The 21861-nt window shown below is 41.8% G+C and overlaps 1 protein-coding gene across 4 annotated transcripts in view; it reads right to left on the reverse strand.

Annotated features, from left to right (window-relative positions):
* The window catches only part of XRCC2 (X-ray repair cross complementing 2), an 87258-nt gene that overhangs the window by 20738 nt on the left and 44659 nt on the right, over window positions 1-21861 (reverse strand). The window contains exon 1 of one of the 4 annotated variants that reach the window (XM_082399010.1): window positions 755-1108. The exons of 1 other annotated variant lie outside the window; for it this stretch is intronic. In XM_082399010.1, the coding sequence (XP_082255136.1) occupies window positions 755-808 (54 nt within the window). In that variant the 5' untranslated portion in view covers window positions 809-1108. Of the gene's footprint in view, window positions 1-542; window positions 642-754; window positions 1109-21861 lie in introns of those variants that run through there. 2 more of the 4 variants (XM_082399011.1, XM_082399012.1) reach the window with 2 other exon arrangements.

Below are 21861 nucleotides of genomic sequence, written 5' to 3' on the forward strand. Positions count from 1 at the left end.
TGCAATTCCCCTAAATCAGTGACGCCCTTGCTCAAGGCAGAACCCACATACTTGCAACTCCCTGCCCCGAATGCCACCCCCTCCTTGCCAAGCCACCGACCATCCAAAGCCACCAACCTCAGCTGTCCCCTCCTCCTCCCAGTTAGTCGTCCAGGCTGCCCGCCCCTCGGCTGGACGGCACGATCTACCAACCGTCCTGTAATTTGTACGCAGCCTCCCTTACTTGTCCTGCAAAAGCAGAAGCTGTTTCTTGCGTTTCTTACTCCTGTTCCTTAACCAGCGGTTGACACGTAATAAGTGCTTGATACTTGCTGGTTGAATTCCTGAATAAATCTTTGCAGACACCACATGACTTGTGTGGCCCTGGATGCTTAGGCTGGAAATGTAAGCCGCGATAGCGAGGCTGAATGCCGTAGGCAAAAGATGTACAGAACAGAGGGAACAGGTGGAGCCACCTACTCAGATACCACTGTTCTAGAAAAGTCTATGAGCGCTCCGCCTGGCGATCCCCTGCTTTTCCTAGCCTCTCTTGCACACCGTACCATGTCTGACTGGTTCACGCATGACAGGTTTGGACCGTAATGCTGGCGGTCTCGGGGGCCGGCTCGGGGGACACAGGCTTGGGGGGCGGGGCTCTAGGCTCGCCGGCGTCCGGGCCCCGCGCGCCTCCCCCTCCCCGGGGCGCCACGGCCTCCCGCACCCTCGGGGCTCCCTCGCCCGCCCACGACCCTGTTCTCGTCTCCCTAGCTCCCACCTCGGCAGCTCTCACCTCCGTCCCAGACTCAGCCCTATGGAAGTCACTACACATCGCCCCGGAGGCTCGGCGCACCAGCCACTCAACTTTCCCGCCAGCTGCGCCATTTACTGCGCGGCCTCGGTCCCGCAGCCAGTCAGAGACGCTGACCCGCTGACCCGGGCGCGAGCATGCGCACTGCGCCCGCCCTCGGCCGGTGAGCCGGCGAGCATGCGCAGCAGGGCGTGCGACCGCCCCCCGCCCCGCTCAGTGACGTCAGACCACGTCTCCTAGGAGACCGGGAGGTAACTGGGGATTTTCTTTTCTTCTCTCTCATAAATTTCCATTTGTTTTTATTGGGTAAAACTACCAGCATGTATTTTTTTTTTTAAGTATTAACAGAACACTTACTGAGCAAACGGGCCTTTTTGTTCATTCTTGGGTTAAAAGCCTCTGGCTGGCTGTGGGTGTAGTTTATGGTTGATTCTGAATAAACGAAAAAAGTATACTAAATTTAAACGAATTTTTAAAATATAGCGAGCCGGCAGATATATCCAGTTCTTTTTGGAGGTAGAAGGACTGTTTGTTATCAAGTGCCTATCCGTTAAGTTAAGGCACATATCAAGTGCCTATCCATTAAGATAGATAAATATTAGATGGACAGATGATAGAAAGATAGATGGATATTGAGTATTTGTTCTATGCCAGACCTTGTGCCGAGCTCTGGGAACAGAACAAAGAATAAGAGACATGCATGAATGGGGTTTACAGCCTATTAAGCCATTTACTGGAATGTGTCCTTAAAAAATTCGCTTTCCAATAGCTGTAGCTGTTGTTTAGTTGGGCAAAACAGTGAGGTTGGCTGTGTAGGGTTCTCTTTTTCTTATCCTTACGCTTGCAGCTGTGTAATTAAGAAACGATTATAATATTAGTAATGATAGGTAACACTTCCAGAGCATATTATGTGCCAGGTACTGTCCTAAGGGCTTTATATATAATAACCCATTTAATCTCCACAGTCCTGAGGTGGGTATTGTTATTATCCTTATTTTAGAGATGAGAAAACTGAGGCACCAATTTTGGCCTATTTTACTTTGTTGTAATGATTGTGGTGGGTAGACACTTAAATGGGAAGTAGGAAGCAAAGACCATGAATACAGACAGTTCTTCACAGAAACTTGGCTGCGAAGGAAGGAAATAACATATTCCACAGAAAAATATATATAGGATAAAGGAAGAGTCATTTAAGGAGGCAAAGCCTGGTTCAAGTTTAAATGCTGATAGGAAAGAGCTGGTAGAGACTTAATGGTTAAAGACACCATCTGAGAAAGGATACTTGATGGAGCTGGACCGGAAGACGAAAGAGGGTGATGGGTGTAAGAATCAGCTCTAGATGGGGGACGGCATCTCTTCAACATGAGCAGGGACAAGGAGTCAAGAATGGGTGCAGACTATTCACAGTAGCCAAGACATGGAAGCGACCTAAATGTCCATCAACAGGTGAGTGGATCAAGAAGATGTGGTATATATATACACACAATGAATACTACTCAGCCGTAAAAAAGAATGAAATAACGCCATTTGCAGCAACATGGATGGACCTAGAGATTATCACACTAAGAGAAGTAAGTCAGACAGAGAAAGACAAATATCGCATGATATCACTTATATGTGGAATCTAAAACATGACACAAATGAACCTATTTATGAAACAGAAACAGACTCACAGATATAGAGAACAGACTTGTGGTTGCCAGGAGGGAGGGGGGTGGGGGAGGGATGGATCGGGAGTTTGGGGTTAGTGGATGCAAACTATTATATATAGAATGGATGGACAACAAGGTCCTACTGTATAGCACAGGGAACCATATTCAATATCCTGTGATAAACCATAAGGGAAAAGAATACAAAAAAGAATGTCTATATGTGTATAACTGAATTGCTTTGCTATACCGCAGAAATTAACACAACATTGTAAATCAACGCTACTTCAATTTTTAAAAAAATAGGTGCAGATGCCAGATACAGTTTGGGGTGGGGAGCTCAAAGAGGTTGAGGAAGTTCTAGTCTGAGGACTTATGCTTTTTCTCTGAAGGAAAAAGCAAGGTAGTAGAAATGTAAGATTTGAGTTTAAATTCCTCTGGTGAAAATTAAAGTGAGCACCCACGTCAAATCCCTAAACAAATGTTACCCACCTACGCACTCTGCTAAACCTTCCTCAGAAAACCATTCTTGGTCCGCTTGAGTACACGGAGCAGTGGGTGATAGACCTAACTACTACCCTAGACTATGGCAGTAACTGTTCTAACTAGGGAAATTGTCCTGTAATTGTCTATAATCACATTTAATATTCAACATACATTAGTACTATTCTTTCATTGCACAGAGCTCTTCCCTGAGTTACAATGTTCTTGAATTCCAAGATGAATTTTCTGAACTCACCATGGATTCTTTTTTTTTTTTTTTTTTTTTAGAAATTCACGTTCTTTTATTTATTTATTTATGACTGTGTCGAGTCTTCGTTTCTGTGTGAGGGCCTTCTCCAGTTGCGGCAAGTGGGGACCACTCTTCATCGCGGTGCGCGGGCCTCTCACCATCGCGGCCTCTCTTGTTGCGGAGCACAGGCTCCAGACGCGCAGGCTCAGTAATTGTGGCTCACGGGCCCAGTTGCTCCGTGGCATGTGGGATCTTCCCAGACCAGGGCTCGAACCCGTGTCCCCCGCATTGGCAGGCAGACTCTCAACCACTGCGCCACCAGGGAAGCCCTCACCATGGATTCTGATGTCAGAATTTTGAACCCAGTTCTGTCACTTATTACCATCATTTAAGTTACTTGCCCCTCTGGGCCTTAGTTAGAGTAGAGCTGTGATGACTAAGGGAAACTGTGTACTAGCGCAGCACCTGACACAAAATATCGATTCCCTTCCTACCTCCCTACCTTTCTTAGATCAGCACTTAACAGAGCACCAAAGATACAATAAATACTCAGTAGATAGCGCCTGTTCACCATGATGGTAGTGATTAGGGCCAGATTAAGAGATGAACCTGTATGGCAGTAGTTCAGAGTGGCACATGATAAAGAGTGCTAAAACTTCTCTAGGCACTAAATTGCCACAGAAATATGATATGGAAAAAAACTCTTGTTTTTTGGCCGTGCCGCGAGGCTTGTGGGATCTTTGTTCCCCGACCAGGGATTGAACCAAAATTTGCTTCCTCTGCCTTCTCCCCATCCACTCCCACCCATACACGCAGGATTATGAATCTCTAAAAATAGACTGAAAAGTTTTTTGAATACAGTTTTTTTTTTTTTTTTTGGTCGCACCACGTGGCTTGGGAGATCTTAGTTCCCTGACCAAGGATTGAACCCCTGCTGTGGAAATGCCGAGTCCTAACCACTGGACCGCCAGGGACTTCCCTAGACAAATATTTTTAATACGCCAAATTATATTATTTGCTCCCCCAACCAAGTCCATAAATCTTAATCCAATTCGGATGGTATTGATGATGGTGATGACTTGAGCTATTACCCCTTTTGTACTGGGGTCCTGGATTTCCTATCTTAGACAAGTGAAGTCTGTTTATTTTTTTAATTCTACAGGCTGTCAAAGTCATTTGTAGAGTGACCAGAGCAAAGTCAAGTTTACGCCCATTCTAAAAGATTTGGGCTCCCTAAGCTGAAGTTTCCTCTCCTGTAATGCAACCCATTCCATGTGCGGGTGTCACCTCACCCTTCTCCCATTGCCCTGTGGCTACTAGGGCTCTGGTAAGCAGTGCAAGGAAATGCTGATATTCTGGCTGCTGCTGTTACTGTGAGTAATAAAATCTTCTGTCTCGGACTTGGACTTTTGTGTGGTCTGTCAGCATCCATGAAACTGTGGTAGGCTAACTTGTTAGCTTGCAGGAAGAGTAAAATCCCAAGCTCTTTATAGGTCTTGACAACCCACACTAAACAATCTGTAACAGGATAAATTAACGGTTTTGAGTGAGCAAAGCAGAAGCTCCGAGGAGTGGGAATATAACTGTCACTGAGAATGGCAGGAAGACTATTTCAAAATGGTGGGAAAGTGCAGCCAATATCGATGTATGTGTCTTTCATTCTGACCTAAAGATGTTTCATGCCTTGTTAAACTTTCTTGATAAAGTTTTGAATCTAACTTCTAGGATTTACAAATTTAGACCTGGCAATTTGAATCCCCACTTCAAGTTCTAAGAGGCAAGAATGTGGAACTAGTAGCATTGGCTGTTAATATCAAGATGACAAGCTGTTTTGTGGAATGAAAAAGCTTCATGCAAAGATATATATTTTTCTGGGTGGACAAGATCCTACTGTATAGCACAGGGAACTAAATTCAATGTCCTGGGATAAACCATAATGGAAAGAATATTAAAAAGTATGTATATATGTATAACTGAGTCACTTTGCTGTACAGCAGAAAGCAACACAACATTGTAAATCAACTATACTTCAATTAAAAAAAGATACAGATTTTTTTCACCCATCTATTCTTTCAAAAACCTAGGGAATATCATGTACATATGAAATATTTCTTATAGGTAATACTGAAGTTGCTCATTGTATAAATCAGAATGTTTCTCTTTTAAAAAAGTGTTTGGGGCTTCCCTAGTGGCACAGTGGTTAAGAATCCGCCTGCCAATGCAGGGGACACAGGTTCAAACCCTGGGCCACGAAGATCCCACATGCCACGGAGCAACTAAGCCCGTGCGCCACGACTACTGAGCCTGTGCTCTAGAGCCCGTGAGCCACAACTACGGAAGCCCGCGCACCTAGAGCCCGTGCTCCGCCACAAGAGAAGCCACCGCAGCGAGAACCCCATGCACCGCAATGAAGAGTAGCCCCCGCTCGCCGCAACTATAAAAAGCCCGTACGCAGCAACGAAGACCCAACACAGCCAAAAATAATAAAAGAAATGAAAAAAAAAATGAAAAAAAAAGATGTTCAAGTCACTCATAAATTTCTGGTAGAAATGCAAACATGTACAGTCTTTTGGGGGGTGGAATTTGGCAATATCTAACAAAACTATACATTTATTAACTTTTTGACACAGCAGTCTTCTAGGAATTTATCCTACGGTCATAACTTCAATTCCAGTCCTAGGTATATACCCATGAAATCCATTTAAAAAGATTTTTTTTTTTTGGCCGTGCCACTCAGCTTGTGGGATCTTAGTTCCCTGACCAGGGATTGAACCCGGGCCATGGCAGTGACAGCACCAAGTCCTAACCACTGGACCGCCGGGAAATTCCCGATGATGGATTTTAAGTATCCATATTTAAAATCTATTTAGGGAATTCCCCGGCGGTCCAGTGGTTAGGAATCCGTGCTCTCACTGCCAGTGGCCTGGGTTCCATCCCTGATCGGGGAACTAAGATCCCACAAGCTGAGTGGCTCAGCCAAAAATAAATAAATAAAATAAAATCCGTAATCAACTCTGCTCTTCCAATAGGATCCTGGATATGCCTCCAACTTCCATGAGATGGTAGTGTCCATCCCTTCTCTGCGAAGTGAGGGATTTGGACTAGATGATAGCTCCCATTTATTGAAAGTCAACTGTGTCCCAGACACTCTGCTTATTGTTGTATGTGTATCACTTCCAACCCTTCCCTGCAAGGTATTTATTATACCCTGATTTTATAGGTGAGGATTTTGAGGCTCCAAGAGGTTTAGCAAGCACAGTCCTCCAGCCAGTAAGAACCCAAGTCTCCCTGACTGTAAAGCCTGTGGTCTTCCTAACACATTAAGTTCCTTCCAGAAGATGCAAAGGATCTAAGTCCTTTTACAACTCTAGATTCTGTGATTCTTTGTTAAGAAGCAAGAAGGTGAGAACTGACATATCTGCTAAGGTGCTAATAATTCATAACCTAAATGTTCATTCGCTTTTTCTATTGGAATTAAACAACAGCTGGTATCACATTCCCTTACCCTATAGTCATTTTCAGCTCAACCTCTTTTTTATGTACCTTGGTGGTAGTTAATAGTACTTTTCGGTTTGTGAGCAGGTATCTTTCTGCTCCTGCAAAGCCCTGCTCTTGTTTCATTTATTTGTTTATTCCCTTTTAGCCCCATTTCGTACTCCCTGGCTCATCCCTGCATGGGCAATTATTCTCGTGTGTTTTCTACGTGTCCCTCATTTTGTAGGTTCTTTGTGAAATAAGAAGTTTTGTTTTGAATGTGTATGTATTTGTAATTTACATAAATAACTATGTGCTGGCTGGTGTCTTTGACTCTCAAATCCATTTCTTGTTCTTTCCCTGCTCTGCTTGGTATCACAGGGCAGTGCAGGGTGGTGTGAGATGGGAAGGTAGGGGTGGACTGACCTCTGCAAGGAGCATTGCCAGGTTCCCTGGTTGGCCTTTGGCTGAGGTTAGCCAGTGGGAGGCGCGGCAGGAGCTCGGAGGATGGACGAAGGGAGAATAGGGTGCACGCTCCTCTGTCTCTCTTTTTTAGGATCTCCTGCAGCAGCTGTGTTTCCCCATAGCTCCAGCTCCCCCTGCCACGGGTCCAGCTTCTGCCCAATGACCTCAGCCCCTGGACTCAGGTCACATCATTTCATCCCCTTGTCCCTCCAACCTTGGATGGTGGTGATGACTTCCTGCTGTTGTGAACACCTAGGCTGCCTCACCTGTCCCTTGGTGGTTTCTCAAATATTTCATCACCTGTGTAACCAATTCCCCATATTAAATTCCCTCTCTGTTTTAAAATGCTTAAAATGTTTTCTGCTTTCCTGGTTAAATCCCCAGCTAATACATTTGGTTTTCCCCTTTTTTTGTGCAACACCGTATTTTAAGGTCCGTCTCTGTTCTTATTTGTATATGTAGCTCCCTAACTGCTGAATGGTGAACTACCGTGTATCCGCCACATTTTATTTATCCGTGTCCTCCGTAACAAGTGTCTCCAACTCCTGCTCCCGCACACGGCACTTTGATGAACATTCTCATACATATGTTCCTTCGTGGATCTTTTCTGAGAATTTTTCTGCAATATATACACTGGAATGGGATGGCTGGGTCATAAAGTAAACACATGTTTAACTTGACTAAGTTCTACCAGGTTGGTCAACAAAAGTTACTCTTTCCTCATATCCCCAACACTTGGCATCATCCAACTTTCCCATTTTTGCCTTATTTAATTTCATGATAATACTACTATTAGATAACAGCACTAACTAGCATTTGTTGAGTGATTTACTATATGCCATCCACTTTACATAGTTTCATCATTTGGTCTTTATCTCACTTCTGTGAGTAGGTGTCAGATGAATGAACAAAGGATCAGAGAGGTTAAGCAACTTGCCCAAGGTCACAGAGCTGAGAAGTTGCAGAAATGGATTATAAATCCAGGCAGATCGGTTCCAGAGCTCATGACTCTGACTGTTACAGCATACTGATCTTAGATAGGCGGTGATGTCCCATTTTATAGATGAAGAAACTGAGACTGGAGAGAGGAAATAAATTACACGATGAAGTTCACATGGCTGGGAAGAGTTAGAGATTATTTTGACCTGGGGTCTGACCCAAAGCCAGTGCTCTTGACTTCACAAAACGCTGCCTAATAGATTCTACGTCTGGGAGAACAGAGAAGCAAGTCAGCGAGCTTGTGACTATGTGTGGGGCTTCTGAATTCTCTGGATCATGCTGACAGATAATAGGGTTATCAAAATGACCTACAGAAATAAAACGCACTAAAATTAATTTAATTACTTAGGAGGTGAAACTGTTGAGGTTAGCATCCCCATTAGAATAAGAGTTTTGAGGAATTTGGGCATCTAAAGCCTGAGATGCTAGAATTTGCCAGTTGACAATCTTCATTCCCAATTAAAAGACCACGACAAACCAAAGCCACAATGAGATGCCTCTTCACACACACCAGAATGGCTAGAATTTTTAAAAAGGAAAATAACAAGCGTTGGTGAGGGTCTGGAGAAGTTAGAACCTTTGTGTGTTGTTAGTGAGAATGTAAAATGGCTCAGCCCCTGTGGAAAAGTCTGGCAGTTTGTCAAAATCTCAAACATAGAGTTACCATCTGGCCCAGCACTTCCACTCCTAGGTCTATACCCAAGAGAAATGAAAACCCATACTCACACAAACACTTGTCCACTCATGTTCATAGCAGCATTTTTCATAAGAGCCATAAAGTGGAAACCACCGAAATATCCACCAGCTGATGAATGAATACCTAAAATGTGGTATAGTCATACAATAGAATATTCGTTGGCAATAAAAAGAAGTAAAATACTGATTCATGTTACATCTGTATGAACCTTGAAACCATGATGTTAAGTGAAAGAAGCCAGTCACAAAGGATGACATACTGCATGATCCCATTTATATGAAATGTCCAGAATAGGTGAATGTAGAGACAGGAAGTAGGTTAGCGGTTGCCAAGGGCTGGAGGGTGTGGGAGAGTTGAGGGGTGATGGCTAATGGGTACAGAATTTCCTTCTGGGGTAATGGAAATGTTCAGAAATTGATTGTGTGATGGATGCACAATTCTTAAATATGCTAAAAGCCATCTAATTATACACTATATGATATATGAATTATATTTCAGGAAAGCTGTTTAAAAAAAGGCTATGAGATTGTGACTTTACAGAAATGGGAGTTGGGAATAGACTAGGATGACATTATCCTCTTTTTTTTTTTAAAGTAACATTTTAATTATTTTGACACACAATTATATACACTTCAGCTCATACCAGAAGAAATTTGTATTTCTCAGGGACAGATTTTTTACTCACGTGTATGTATTTTCTGGGTTCTATGGGATGGGGCTTCCAATTCCCTCTTCCTTTTTCCTTTTTTATTTATATTTATAGAAATATATGAATAAGAGTTGTTATAATAAAAGCCTATGATATAGGTGAGGATGGAAATAGTAGATAGAATTTCCCCACCTTTGTGAGGTAAAAAATATTCAAAAGAAGATCTAAGATCCAGACTGAATTTGAATAATCATTTTAGTGCAGCAGCTTTCAGAAATCTTGAGCTGAGGAACCCTTTGCACTCTTAAAAATTAAGGACCCCAAAGAGCTCTTGTTTATGTGAATTATACCTATTGATATTTACTGTATTACAAATTAAATTGAAAAAAGTTTTGAATATATACTTATTCAACCCATTACATGTCAATGTATTTTATTTTATTTTTTATTTTATATTTTAAAGTTTTTATTTATTTATTTATTTATTTATTTATTTGGCTGCGTCAGGTCCCAGTTGTGGCGCACGGGCTCTTCATTGCGGGCTTCTCTCTAGTTGTGGCACGTGGGCTCTAGAGTGCAGGCTCAGTAGTTACGGCACTCGGGCTTAGTTGACCCGCGGCACGTGGGATCTTAGTTCCCCGACCAGGGATGGAACCCGCATCCCCTGCATTGGAAGGCAGATTCTTCACCACTGGACCACCAGGGAAGTCCCTCAATGTATTTCATTTAAAAAACTATTTTCTGAAATAAAAAATTAGTGAGAGGAGTAGCATCGATCCACATCTTTGCAAACTATCTGTGACAGAATCTCATACCTGCTTCTGAATTCAATCTGTTGTGATGTGAGCACAGTGCAAATGTCGGCACCATGGAAAAGGAAAATGGCATCTTAGTCCTTTTATGAAATAGTTTGGATCTCGTGAACCCGTGAAAGGTCTTGGGACTCCCTGGGGCTCTTAGATTGTACTGTGGGAACCGGGGGTTTAGTGCTTACTAAATTCCTGATTGCAGCTCCTTTGACTAGGTTTCACATTTCATTTTAATAGGATCATCGTTTAATAATTACATCTCAAAATATATGCACAGATGCCCGGGTATATGTACAAAGATTAAGTAATAAAGCTTCTGCCTCAAAACTAAACATTTACTTTCGCTCTATGAAAATATGGAAACCATTTTAATCATGGAGGAGGAATGGCTAGCAGAAAAAGAAAATGCTGCTCAATGACCTGATGGTTTGCAGTCAACTACTCCACATGTAGAGCACACTGCATTTTCTACTCAACTTTGGATACCCTTCTAGTAGAAGCCCAGAGGCTAGAACCAATGGTTTTCAGTCCTTGTGTGACAGATTGAAAATACAGCAGGAAAGAAGCAGATTTCAGTCCACGCTAGTTCAGATGTTAGTAATATAGGAGAAAACAGCAGAAACACTTATTCCAGTAATTCTTGGGACAAGACAACAGGGTTTAAATGAATCCGTATCTCTGTAACACGTGATATGCCACGTCCAGACCCTGGGTACTAAGCAAAGTGAACTTTGAATACATGAACATGGAAAATGGTCTTATAAAGTCACTGAGAATGAGCTATATCAAATTCATCATATGAATAAGAAAATAAGGGAGTACACTTTGTTCTAAAAAAACACATATTAAAAGAGAGATGACCTGGTACTTTCTATCCAAAACTTATACACCTGTTGGGGAAATACACATTCTAGTAGGGAAATGGTGGAAAGCATTTGGGAAAGCAGAAATGAGGAAGGGGGTGCAGGAGGTTTGTTGTAGGGAGACCACCAGACCACATGGAGAAAATGAGTCATGTTTTCCCCAAATGAGATGCAAAACCAGCACAAGAAACACAAAAAGGATTGAATTGTCTGTTCATTGATGAAAAGTCTCATACTGTTGAAAGTGGAAAATCAGATATGTCCTTAACGTTCTTGGTTGGAAATTAAACTGTTAAAATTTATTTATTTATTTATTTGATGTTTGTTTGTTTAATTTGCTCACGCTGTGCAGCTTGCAGGATCTTAGTTCTCTGACCAGGGATCCAACCCAGACTCCAGCAGTGAAAGTGCCAAGTCCTAACCACTGAACCACCAGGAAAGTCCCACACTGTTCAAATTTAAATGTTAAATGAGAGTAACTGCTACACAAAGCTTAGTCCTGACCACGTGGGAGGGATGTAGTGGAAAATGACCACATTATCTTAGAGGAAACGTTGGGTCCAGTCAGATATGTCCTAAACCTAAAAATAGTAGAATTTTAGAGGAGGGAAAAAAAGCCATAACCCTGTGGTTTAAAAAGAGAATTTTAATTTAAAAGAGAATAAGACCAAAGGAAGATGTCTTCAAAAATAAGTCCCTTATGTCCTGGAATTGTCATAGACATAACACATTTTGATTAGACCAAGCATTTACTAGTTTGTAAATAAAGTAGAGAAATAAAAGCTGACTGATAAAACAGCTTTTGTCAAATCTTTATCTCTGGGAGGTTGAAAGGAGTACAATCAGTACCCCTAGACCTATTAATACCCCTGTAAGATTCTGTCCTCGAAAATACCAGCTAAGATATATTTGCAAGGATAAATACTAGAGCTTTGCTTGTAATAGAAAAAAGTAAAATAATACAAATGTCTGTAAATAGGTTGTTAATTTAATACATTATGGTGATTCACTCATAGTGGAAGGTAGCCCTATATACAGACATGAAAAAGATATGAACACTGGGCTTCCCTGGTGGCGCAGTGGTTGAGAGTCTGCCTTCCAGTGCAGGGGACACGGGTTCGAGCCCTGGTCTGGGAGGATCCCACATGCTGCGGAGCAACTGGGCCCGTGAGCCACAACTACTGAGCCTGCGCGTCTGGAGCCTGTGCTCCGCAACAAGAGAGGCCGCGATAGTGAGAGGCCCGCACACCGCGATGAAGAGTGGCCCCCACTCGCCGCAACTGGAGAAAGCCCTCGCACAGAAACGAAGACCCAACACAGCCAAAAATAAAAATAATAAATAAATAATAAATTTAAAAATTAAAAAAAAAAAGATATGAACACAATATTGTTCAGTAGGAAAGCAAGAGGCAGAGCATGGCATTGTCAGAGGGTCTGAACTCTGACACGACAGCAGCTGAAACCACAAAGGGTTAGGCAACAGGGAGGGCAGCTGGAGGTGGAGTCTGGGGCAGAACCCAGACCCTCTAAAGGCTGAGAGAGATGGGAAGAAGGTGGATCCTGGGTGACATCATCTGAATCACTGCAATTAGCTCACCTGAATCTAGACCTCAACTTTCTGTTACATAAACCAAGCCAATTAAGTTTTGCTTTTCTTTACTTGTAAGCACCCCCCTCAAAAAAACTTAACATGCACACACACACACTGCATTGCCCACGCCTTTTTTTTGTTGCTGTTATTTTTAACTTTTTATTTTATATTGGAGTATAGTTGATTAACAATGTTGTGATAGTGTCAGGTGTACAGCAAGGTGATTCAGTTACACAGATACATGTATCTATTCTTTTTAAAATTCTTTTCCCATTTAGGTTGTTACATACTATTGAGCAGAGTTCCCTGTGCTGTACAGTAGGTCCTTGTTGGTTATCCATTTTAAATATAGCAGTGTATCTAGAAACAATAAATGCTGGAAGGGGTGTGGTGAAAAGGGAACCGTCCTGCACTGTTGGTGGGAATGTAAATTGATACAACCACTATGGAGAACAGTATGGAGGTTCCTTAAAGAACTAAAAATAGAACTACCATATGAATCAGCAATCCCACTACTGGGCATATACCCTGAGAAAACCATACTTCAAGAAGAGACATGTACCACAATGTTCATTGCAGCTCTATTTACAATAGCCAGGACATGGAAGCAACCTAAGTGTCCATCAACAGATGAATGGATAAAGAAGATGTGGCACATATATACAATGGAATATTACTCAGCCATAAAAAGAAATGAAATTGAGTTATTTGTAGTGAGGTGGATGGACCTAGAGTCTGTCATACAGAGTGAAGTAAGTCAGGAAGAGAAAAACAAATACCGTATGCTAACGCATGTATATTGAATTAAAAAAAAATGGTACTGATGAACCTAGTGGCAGAGCAGGAATAAAGACGCAGACATAGAGAATGGACTTGAGGACATGGGGTGGGCGGGGGAAATTGGGGCGAAGTGAGAGTAGCATTGCAACATATATACACTACCAAATGTAAAATAGATAGCTAGTGGGAAGCAGCCGCAAAGCACAGGGAGATCAGCTCTGTGCTTGGCGACAACCTAGAGGGGTGGGATAGGGAGGATGGGAGAGAGGCTCAAGAGGGAGGGGATATGGGGATATATGTAGGCTTATGGCTGATTCACTTTGTTGTACAACAGAAACTAACACAGCATTGTGAAGCAATTACACTCCAATAAAGATGCATTAAAAAAAATATATAGCAGTGTGTACATGTCACTCCCAAGACCACGCCTTTTTTATGTGGCTGAAATGTTTCAGTATGACCTGGTTGGAAGGAAGAGAACAGACATGAGTCCTCAAGGGGCTTCAGGTCTTTTATTTTCATGCTCAGCTACGTAATGGTAGGCCTTGGGAACAGTGATTTCTTTGAAAGCCATGGCCAGTGCACATCTGGCAATCTGCGTCCCCCCGTCCTAGTCACTCATGATACACTGCTTTTCATTTATTGCTTAAAAAGCTTCTGTGAAAATTTATGGTAATCCAGCTTTAAAAATGCACGTGCAACTTCCTGTTTCATCTCTGACTTCTCAAGTTCTTGGAAGTCACCACGCTACCCCCACAGCAAGAAAAAAGCTGAATAAATTGAAAATCAATAACTTCTCCTAGACTCATGAAAGAACTAAAATATCAGGGGGAAATCACTCTGCAATCTGGAGAAACAGGTGAAACCAGAGGCACAGGTGAGATCTGCTTACTGGCACAGAAGCTGCTAGAGCCATAAACTCTGGTAATTTTGACGATTTGCTGGAGGCTGAGTGTGGACTAGTATGAAAATTAGAAAGTCCAGGGGGCTGCAGTCTTAGAGGACTCCCACAGTTTCGTGGGTCATACCTCCAGCAATTCCACTAGCTTCTCATAGCGCAGAACCAAGAAAGATCCCTTCTTGTTTGGGGGTCACGGGTGGGGGGGGGGTAACCTTGTAAAATAACATATTCTCCATTACAAAGGCTTACTCTCCAGTGTAAAAGTCTTTACCAGAGCCTCATCCAGCCATGGGAAAGGGTATTTCCCAGTTCCTCCCAGTTGTCTCACTAAGAAGCAGGGGGGAAGCTAAAAGAGATTTGTGAATATAGGTTCACTAAAGGACTAATATTTGGGAGTTCCCTGGAGGTCTGGTGGTTAGGTCTCCGGGTTTCCACTGCAGGGGTGCAGGGGTTTGATCCCTGGTGGGGGAAGATCCCGCATGCTGCATGGCCAAAATATATAAATATAAATATATAAATATAAATATATATAACTAAATATATTAAAAAAATATATTTTAAACATATATATATGTTTTAAAAATATTTTTAAAAAAGGAGTCTCCAGGGAAACCCAAAATCAAAGACACTAGAGGAAACTGAAGACTCAGTCACGTACAACCATAGCAAGCATTGAACGAAGCCCATTCTTAGCCAGATTAACACAAAAACCTCAAACTAAAGGCCTAATTACCTCCATTCTTATTACCCAATACATCATGTCTCACTTTCAATGAAAAAGTACAAGGCATACTAAAAGGGAAGAAAAAACCCACAAGGTTGGAAGATCCCAGGAATGAATACAGATTATGACAAAAGAATCTGACTGAATTACAAATGTATAGAACAGCCTCACTGAAGGGGATGAGGGGAAATGTGCTGCACTTAGTAACTTTGGAAATGTCTTTAACACTAAAGCCAAAGGGAATTGCACTTAAGTATTGCAGTCTAGTTGATAAAGTTGTTTCCCCTGGGGGCCTGGGGTATGGTGTATATACAGGAATTGAAAAATAAAGCATTAATAAATGGATGGCAGATGATGGTAGCTAGTTTTCTTATTGTTGGAATGATTGATGTGGTAATGCATTAGAATTGGAGACATTAGTAAGAACTCATGTTTAGCTTAATATAGATACAGATAGTAACATAGAGAAATATGAACTATAGAGAGACAGAGAGAGGCAGAGAGACAGAGACATTAGTATACTCACATACGAGGGTCTAAAAGAAATGACAGGGGAAATCTCTGGCGGTCCAGTGGTTGTGACTCCTTGCTTCCACTGCAGGGGTCATGGGTTCCATCCCTGGTTGGGGAGCTAAGATCCCACATGCCGCATGGCAAAACAAAAAAAAAAGAAAGAAAGAAATGACACTACAGTAGCACTGATCACACATATCTTGGTTTGTGAATACCATCTCCTATAAAAGGAACCAGGGCTCCTTGGAGAAATGGCTGATTCTGGGACTCTAGCAGGAAATATACAAAATGAGCCTGGAGCGGGACTTCACTGGCGGTCCAGTGGTTAGGACTCTGTGCTCCCAATGCAGGGGGCACTGGTTCAAACCCTGGTTGGGGAACTAAGATCCCACATGCTGCACGGTGCAGCCAAAAAAAAAAAAATTCTTACATTGGTGGAGGGGTATCAAAGGTGCACAATAGCCAACTGAAAGAGCTCCCAATGGCCAAAACTGGAACAAATTTTTTTTACAGCTGTGTTTTAATTTTATTTATTTATTTATTTATTATTATTATTATTTGGCTGTGTTGGGTCTTCGTTGCTGCGCGCAGGCTTTCTCTAGTTGCGGCGAGCAGGGGCTACTCTTTGTTGTAGTGCACGGGCTTCTCATTGTAATGGCTTCTCTTGTTGCGGAGCACAGGCTCTAGGCGTGCAGGCTTCAGTAGTTGTGGCACGCAGGCTCAGTAGTTGCAGCACGTGGGCTCAGTAGTTGTGGCGTGTGGGCTCTAGGGCATGCAGGCTTCAGTAGTTGTGGTGCACGGGCTTAGTTGCTCCGCGGCAAGTGGGATCTTCCCGGACCAGGGATAGAACCCATGTACCCTGCGTTGGCAGGCAGATTTTTTTTTTTTTTGAGTATCAAAACAAAATTTATTGAAACTAATGTCGATGTTCGTATAAATTCACTTTTTTTTTTTTTTTAATTTTATTTTATGTTTGGCTGCATTAGGTCTTCATTGCTGCACGCGGGCTTTCTCTAGTTGTGGTGAGCAGGGGCTACTCTTTGTTGAGGTGTGCAGGCTTCTCATTGCGGTGGCTTCTCTTTGTTGCGGAGCACGGGCTCTAGGCACGCGGGCTGCAGTAGTTGTGGCACGAGGGCTCAGTAGTTGTGGCTCGCAGGTTCTAGAGCGCAGGCTCAGTAGTTGTGGCGCAGAGGCTTAGTTCCGCGGCATGTGGGATCTTCCCAGACCAGGGATCGAACCCGTGTCCCCTGCATTGGCAGGCGGATTCTTAACCACTGAGCCACCAGGGAAGTCCTAAATTCACTTTTTAAAAGTCTGGTACAATGCTTGTGAGCAAGAACATCTGTATCCTGCAACGCTGAACATCTTTCTATCCAAACTTGGCAAATAGGCCACATAAACACTGTTCTAGTTGGTGGGGGAGATGAAACTGGATTGCAGATGCACCATCAGTTGTAAAGGAAAGATAGTAAATGCCAAGCAATATACTGTCCTCAGAAACAATACACTATTATTTTTTACTGTCAGTTTGCCTTTCTTTGTAGGCAAGCCTAAGCGTGGGCTTGGTAGAAAGGCTAAACATTGATAGAAATTGCCAGATAAGGTATTTTGACTAGTTAGAATTCACCCCTGGATTACAACCCAAAGTATAAAATAGATATCCATGAATCCACAGTGATATAAAAATTATAGAATAAATTAATTATTGGGGGAGAAGAGACAGATCTCCTTTGCAGAAGGATTCCAAATAATTTATGTAGACACTCTGTGCTCAGGGTGGAACATAACTCCCTACTCCTTAAGCATGGGCTGTGCACAGAGACTTCCTTCCAGAAAAGACAGTATGGACAGAGGGGAAAAAAAAAATAACTTTCCAGGGACTTTCCTGGTGGCGCACTGGAAAAGAATCCGCCTGCCAATGCAGGGGACATGGGTTTGATCCCTGGTCCAGGAAGATCCCACTTGCCGCAGAGCAACTAAGCCCACGTGTCACAACTACTGAAGCCCGCCCACCTAGAGCCCATGCTCCGCAGCAAGAGAAGCCACTGCAAGGAGAAGCCCGTGCAACACAACAAAGAATAACCTCTGCTCGCCACAACTAGAGAAAGTCCACGTGCAGCAACGAAGACCCAATGCTGCCAAATAAATAAATAAAATTTAAAATCTTAAAAAAAAAAAAAAAATTTCCAGTGGAGAAACCTGACAAACACCACCTCAGCCAGATGATCAAGGTCAACACCAGCAGTGGTGAGCCGTGTTGACAGTATGTATCCTTGATATGATGTGATGAGACGGGCACTTTACCTCTGTGGTCTTCCTCCCAAAACCCACAAACTCAGTCCAACCACGAGAAAAACATCAAGGAAATTTCAATAGAGGGGCGTCCTTCAACATACCAGACCAGTCCTCTTCAAAACTGTTACGGTCACCCAAGAAAAGAAAGTCTGTAAACTGTTACAGCCAAGAGGAGCCTAAGGAGAGATGACAACTAAATTCAGCATCAGGGGACTTCCCTGGTGGTCCAGTGGTTAAGAATCCGCCTTCCAATGCAGGGGACGTGGGTTCCATCCCTGTTTGGGGAACTAAGATCCCACATGCCGCAATGAAGATCCCACGTGCTGCAACTAAGACCCGACACAGCCAAATAAATAAACAAATAAATTTTTAAATAAATAAATATATAAATCATTCTCCTTTAAAAAATAGAATAAAATAAAATAAATTCAGCATGATTTCCTGGGTGGATCCTGGAACAGAAAAAGGACATTAGGGAAAAAACTAAGGAAATCCAAATAAAGTATATATTTTAATGATAATGTATTAATATTGATTTATTAAATGTTACAAGTATACCATACCAATTTAAGATGTTAATAATTGGTGAAAGTGGGTGCCAGGTACACGGGAACTCTTTGTATTAATACTATCTTCTCAATTTTCCTGTAAATTTAAAGTTACTTAAAAATATAAAGTCTATTGAAAAATGTATGGGGAATTCCCTGGCGGTCCAGTGGTTAGGACTCTGTGCTCTCATTGCTGAGGGCCTGGGTTCGATCCCTGGTCGAGGGAACTAAAATCCCACAGGCCATGTGGTCCAGCCAAAAAAAAAAATGTATGTATACAAAAATGAGACGTTCATTGATAAAAAGATGGTATTGAAGTGACAATTTAGCATTTTTATTACCTTTTGAATTAAAACCAAAGAATCACAGTATGTTCACTAGTTGTATGAGAAAATCCCATTAACTCTCATGTTAAAAGACTAAAACACTCCATATAAAGTATAAGTTCCTCATAATTTATAAGTTTATTTTTAACTATTGGTGGCAAAGGAATAATCTTTGCCTTGTTTAGATAAAGTATAAGTGAACTGGGAAGCTCATTTTTTAAGACTTGAAACTCAAAAGTATTTTGTCCTTGCTAGTCTCCCAAAACCTCCTGTCAACCTGAAATATAGAACTTTTTCTCATTTTTGGTCTTAGCATATGTAAGGGATAAATAATTGATTAGCATGGGAATTCTGGGAATATATTCAGCTTATGTTCAGCACTAAACTGTTTTTAAATGTCCTTAGGCATCCACCCAAAATGTACATCAAAAGGATGTCAGTTGGAATTGGGAAGTGAAGTGACATTGTGGATTAGAATTATGAAACGTGAAATGCAACAAGAGGAATAGCAGTTGTCAGTTTCACTGCCAGTTAAACAGTCAGTGTACCTTGCTAGTCTCAAAAAAATTCCTTGAACGTCTCTCTGGTAAGACCATAGCCTCTTTGAGGATAGAATCTTTCTTTGTAATTTCAACAAAATCTGGTTGAGAGCAGAAACTTGAAAATGCATTGAAGAATAAAGTATGATTTAAAATTTTATTATGATAACACTTAACAATGAGATCTAATAACAATAAAATTTTAAGTGTACAATACAGTATTTTTTTTTAATAAATTTATTTATTTTTGGCTGCATGGGGTCTTCGTTGCCGCGTGCGGGCTTTCTCTAGTTGTGGCTGGCAAGTGGGGCCTGCTCTTCGTTGCGGTGCGTGGGCTTCTCATTGCAGTTGGCTTCTCTTGTTGTGGAGCACGGGCTCTGTAGCATGCAGGCTCAATAGTTGTGGCTCGTGGGCTCTAGAGCGCAGGCTCAGTAGTTGTGGTGCATGGTCTTAGTTGCTCTGTGGTATGTGGGATCTTCTCGAACCCCTGTCTCCTGCATTGGCGGGAGGATTCTTAACTACTGCGTCACCAGGGAAGTCCCTACAATGCAGTATTGTTAATTATAGGGACAATGTTGCAAGGCAGATCTCTAGAATTTATTCATCTTGCAAACTGACATTTTATGCCCATTGATTCACAATACTCCCTTTTCCCCTTCCTGCAGCCTCTGACAACCACCATTCTACTCTCTGATGCTATGAGTTTGACTGTTTTGGATAGTGTAAGTGCAACAATGCAGCATTTGTCCTGTGACTGGCTTATTTCACTTAGCATAACATCTTCAAGGTTCATCCATGTTGTCACACATTCCGAATTTCCTTCTTTTTAAAGGCTGAATAATATTCCATTATATCATTTACTTTATCCATTCATCCATCCTGGACATTTAGGTTGTTTCCACATCTTGGCTATTGTGACTAATGCTGCAATGCTGCAATTCTGAATTCCCAGAATTCCTGTGCTAATCAATTACTGACATGCTGATATTTTTTCAAGATCCTGATTTCAATTCTTTTGGCTAAATACCCAGAAGTAGAATTGCTGGATCAGATGGTAGTTCTATTTAAAATTTTTTGTAACCCCTCCACACTGTTTTTCCATAATGACTGCACTATTTTGTGTCCCCACTGGCAGTGTACAAGAGTTCCCTTTCTCTACATCCTCACCAACACTTATCTTTTTTTTTTTTTTAATGGCCATCCTAACAGGTGTGAGGTAATACCTCATTTTGGTTTTGATTTGTATTTTCCTGATGATTAGTAATATTGAGCATCTTTTTGTATACTTATTGGCCATTTGTATGTCTTCTTTGGAAAAATGTCTACTCAACTGTTTAGCTCATTCTTTTTAAAGCTTCACAACATTGGTCTTGGCAATGATCTCTTGGATGTGACACCAAAAGCACAGGCAACAAAGCAAAAATAGACAAGTGGGATTACATCAAACTAAAAAGCTTCTTCACAGCAAAGGAGACAATCAATAAAATGCTGTGTCAACCTACAGAATGGGAGAAAATATTCGCAAACCATATGTCAGATAAGGGATGAATTTCCAAAATATGTAAGGAACTCCTATAACTCAATAGCAAAAAAAACTAATAATTTTTTTAAAATTTTAAAATTTATTTATTTATTTATTTATCTTGGTTGTGTTGGGTCTTCATTGCTGCACTTGGGCTTTCTCTGGTTGCGGCAAGCGGGGGTGACTCTTCGTTGCACTGCGTGGGCTTCTCATTGCAGTGGTTTCTCTTGTTAAGAAGCACGGGCTCTAGGTGCGTGGGCTTCAGCAGTTGTGGCACGTGGGCTCAGTAGTTGTGGCTCGCGGGCTCTAGAGCGCAGGCTCAGTAGTTGTGGTGCACAGGCTTAGTTGCTCCTTGGCATGTGGGATCTTCCCAGACCAGGGCTCGAACCCGTGTCCCCTGCACTGGCAGATGTATTCGTAACCACTGTGCCACCAGGGAAGTCCCAAAAAAGGATAATTTTTAAAACTTGAATTTCTATACATTTATGAAAGAGTGATCTCTGTCTGAAAAGTTTTCCTTCATAAAATTATTATTTATTTTTAATTTTTATTTTATATTGGAGTATAGTTGATTAACAATGTTGTGTTAGTTTCAAGTATACAGCAAGGTGATTCAGTTATACATATACATACATTTATTCTTTTTCAAATTACTTTCCTATTTAGGTTATTACAGAGTATTGAGCAGAGTTCCCTGTGTTACACAGTAGGCCCTTGTTGGTTATTTATTTTATATATAGTAGTGTGTACAGAGCAATCCCAAACTCCTAGTCTATCCCTCCCCACCACCCAAAATTATTATTTTTCATCCGGAGCTAAAGGTTCCGAGCCCCACTCTGGGTGTAACTGAATTAACACCGTGAACATGAAGAGCCTCAGTTCCCACATGCTCATGAGACAACTCAGCACCTTTTATTCTCCCCAGCCCCACTCACTCCCCAGGGAATTTCTGGGATCCATCAGGGTTGGATTATGTCCTTCTGCCCGGCTTTCTTCT

Source organism: Balaenoptera borealis (assembly GCF_965194805.1).
Source record: "Balaenoptera borealis genome assembly, chromosome: 7".
In the NCBI taxonomy this organism is placed as follows: domain Eukaryota; kingdom Metazoa; phylum Chordata; class Mammalia; order Artiodactyla; family Balaenopteridae; genus Balaenoptera; species Balaenoptera borealis.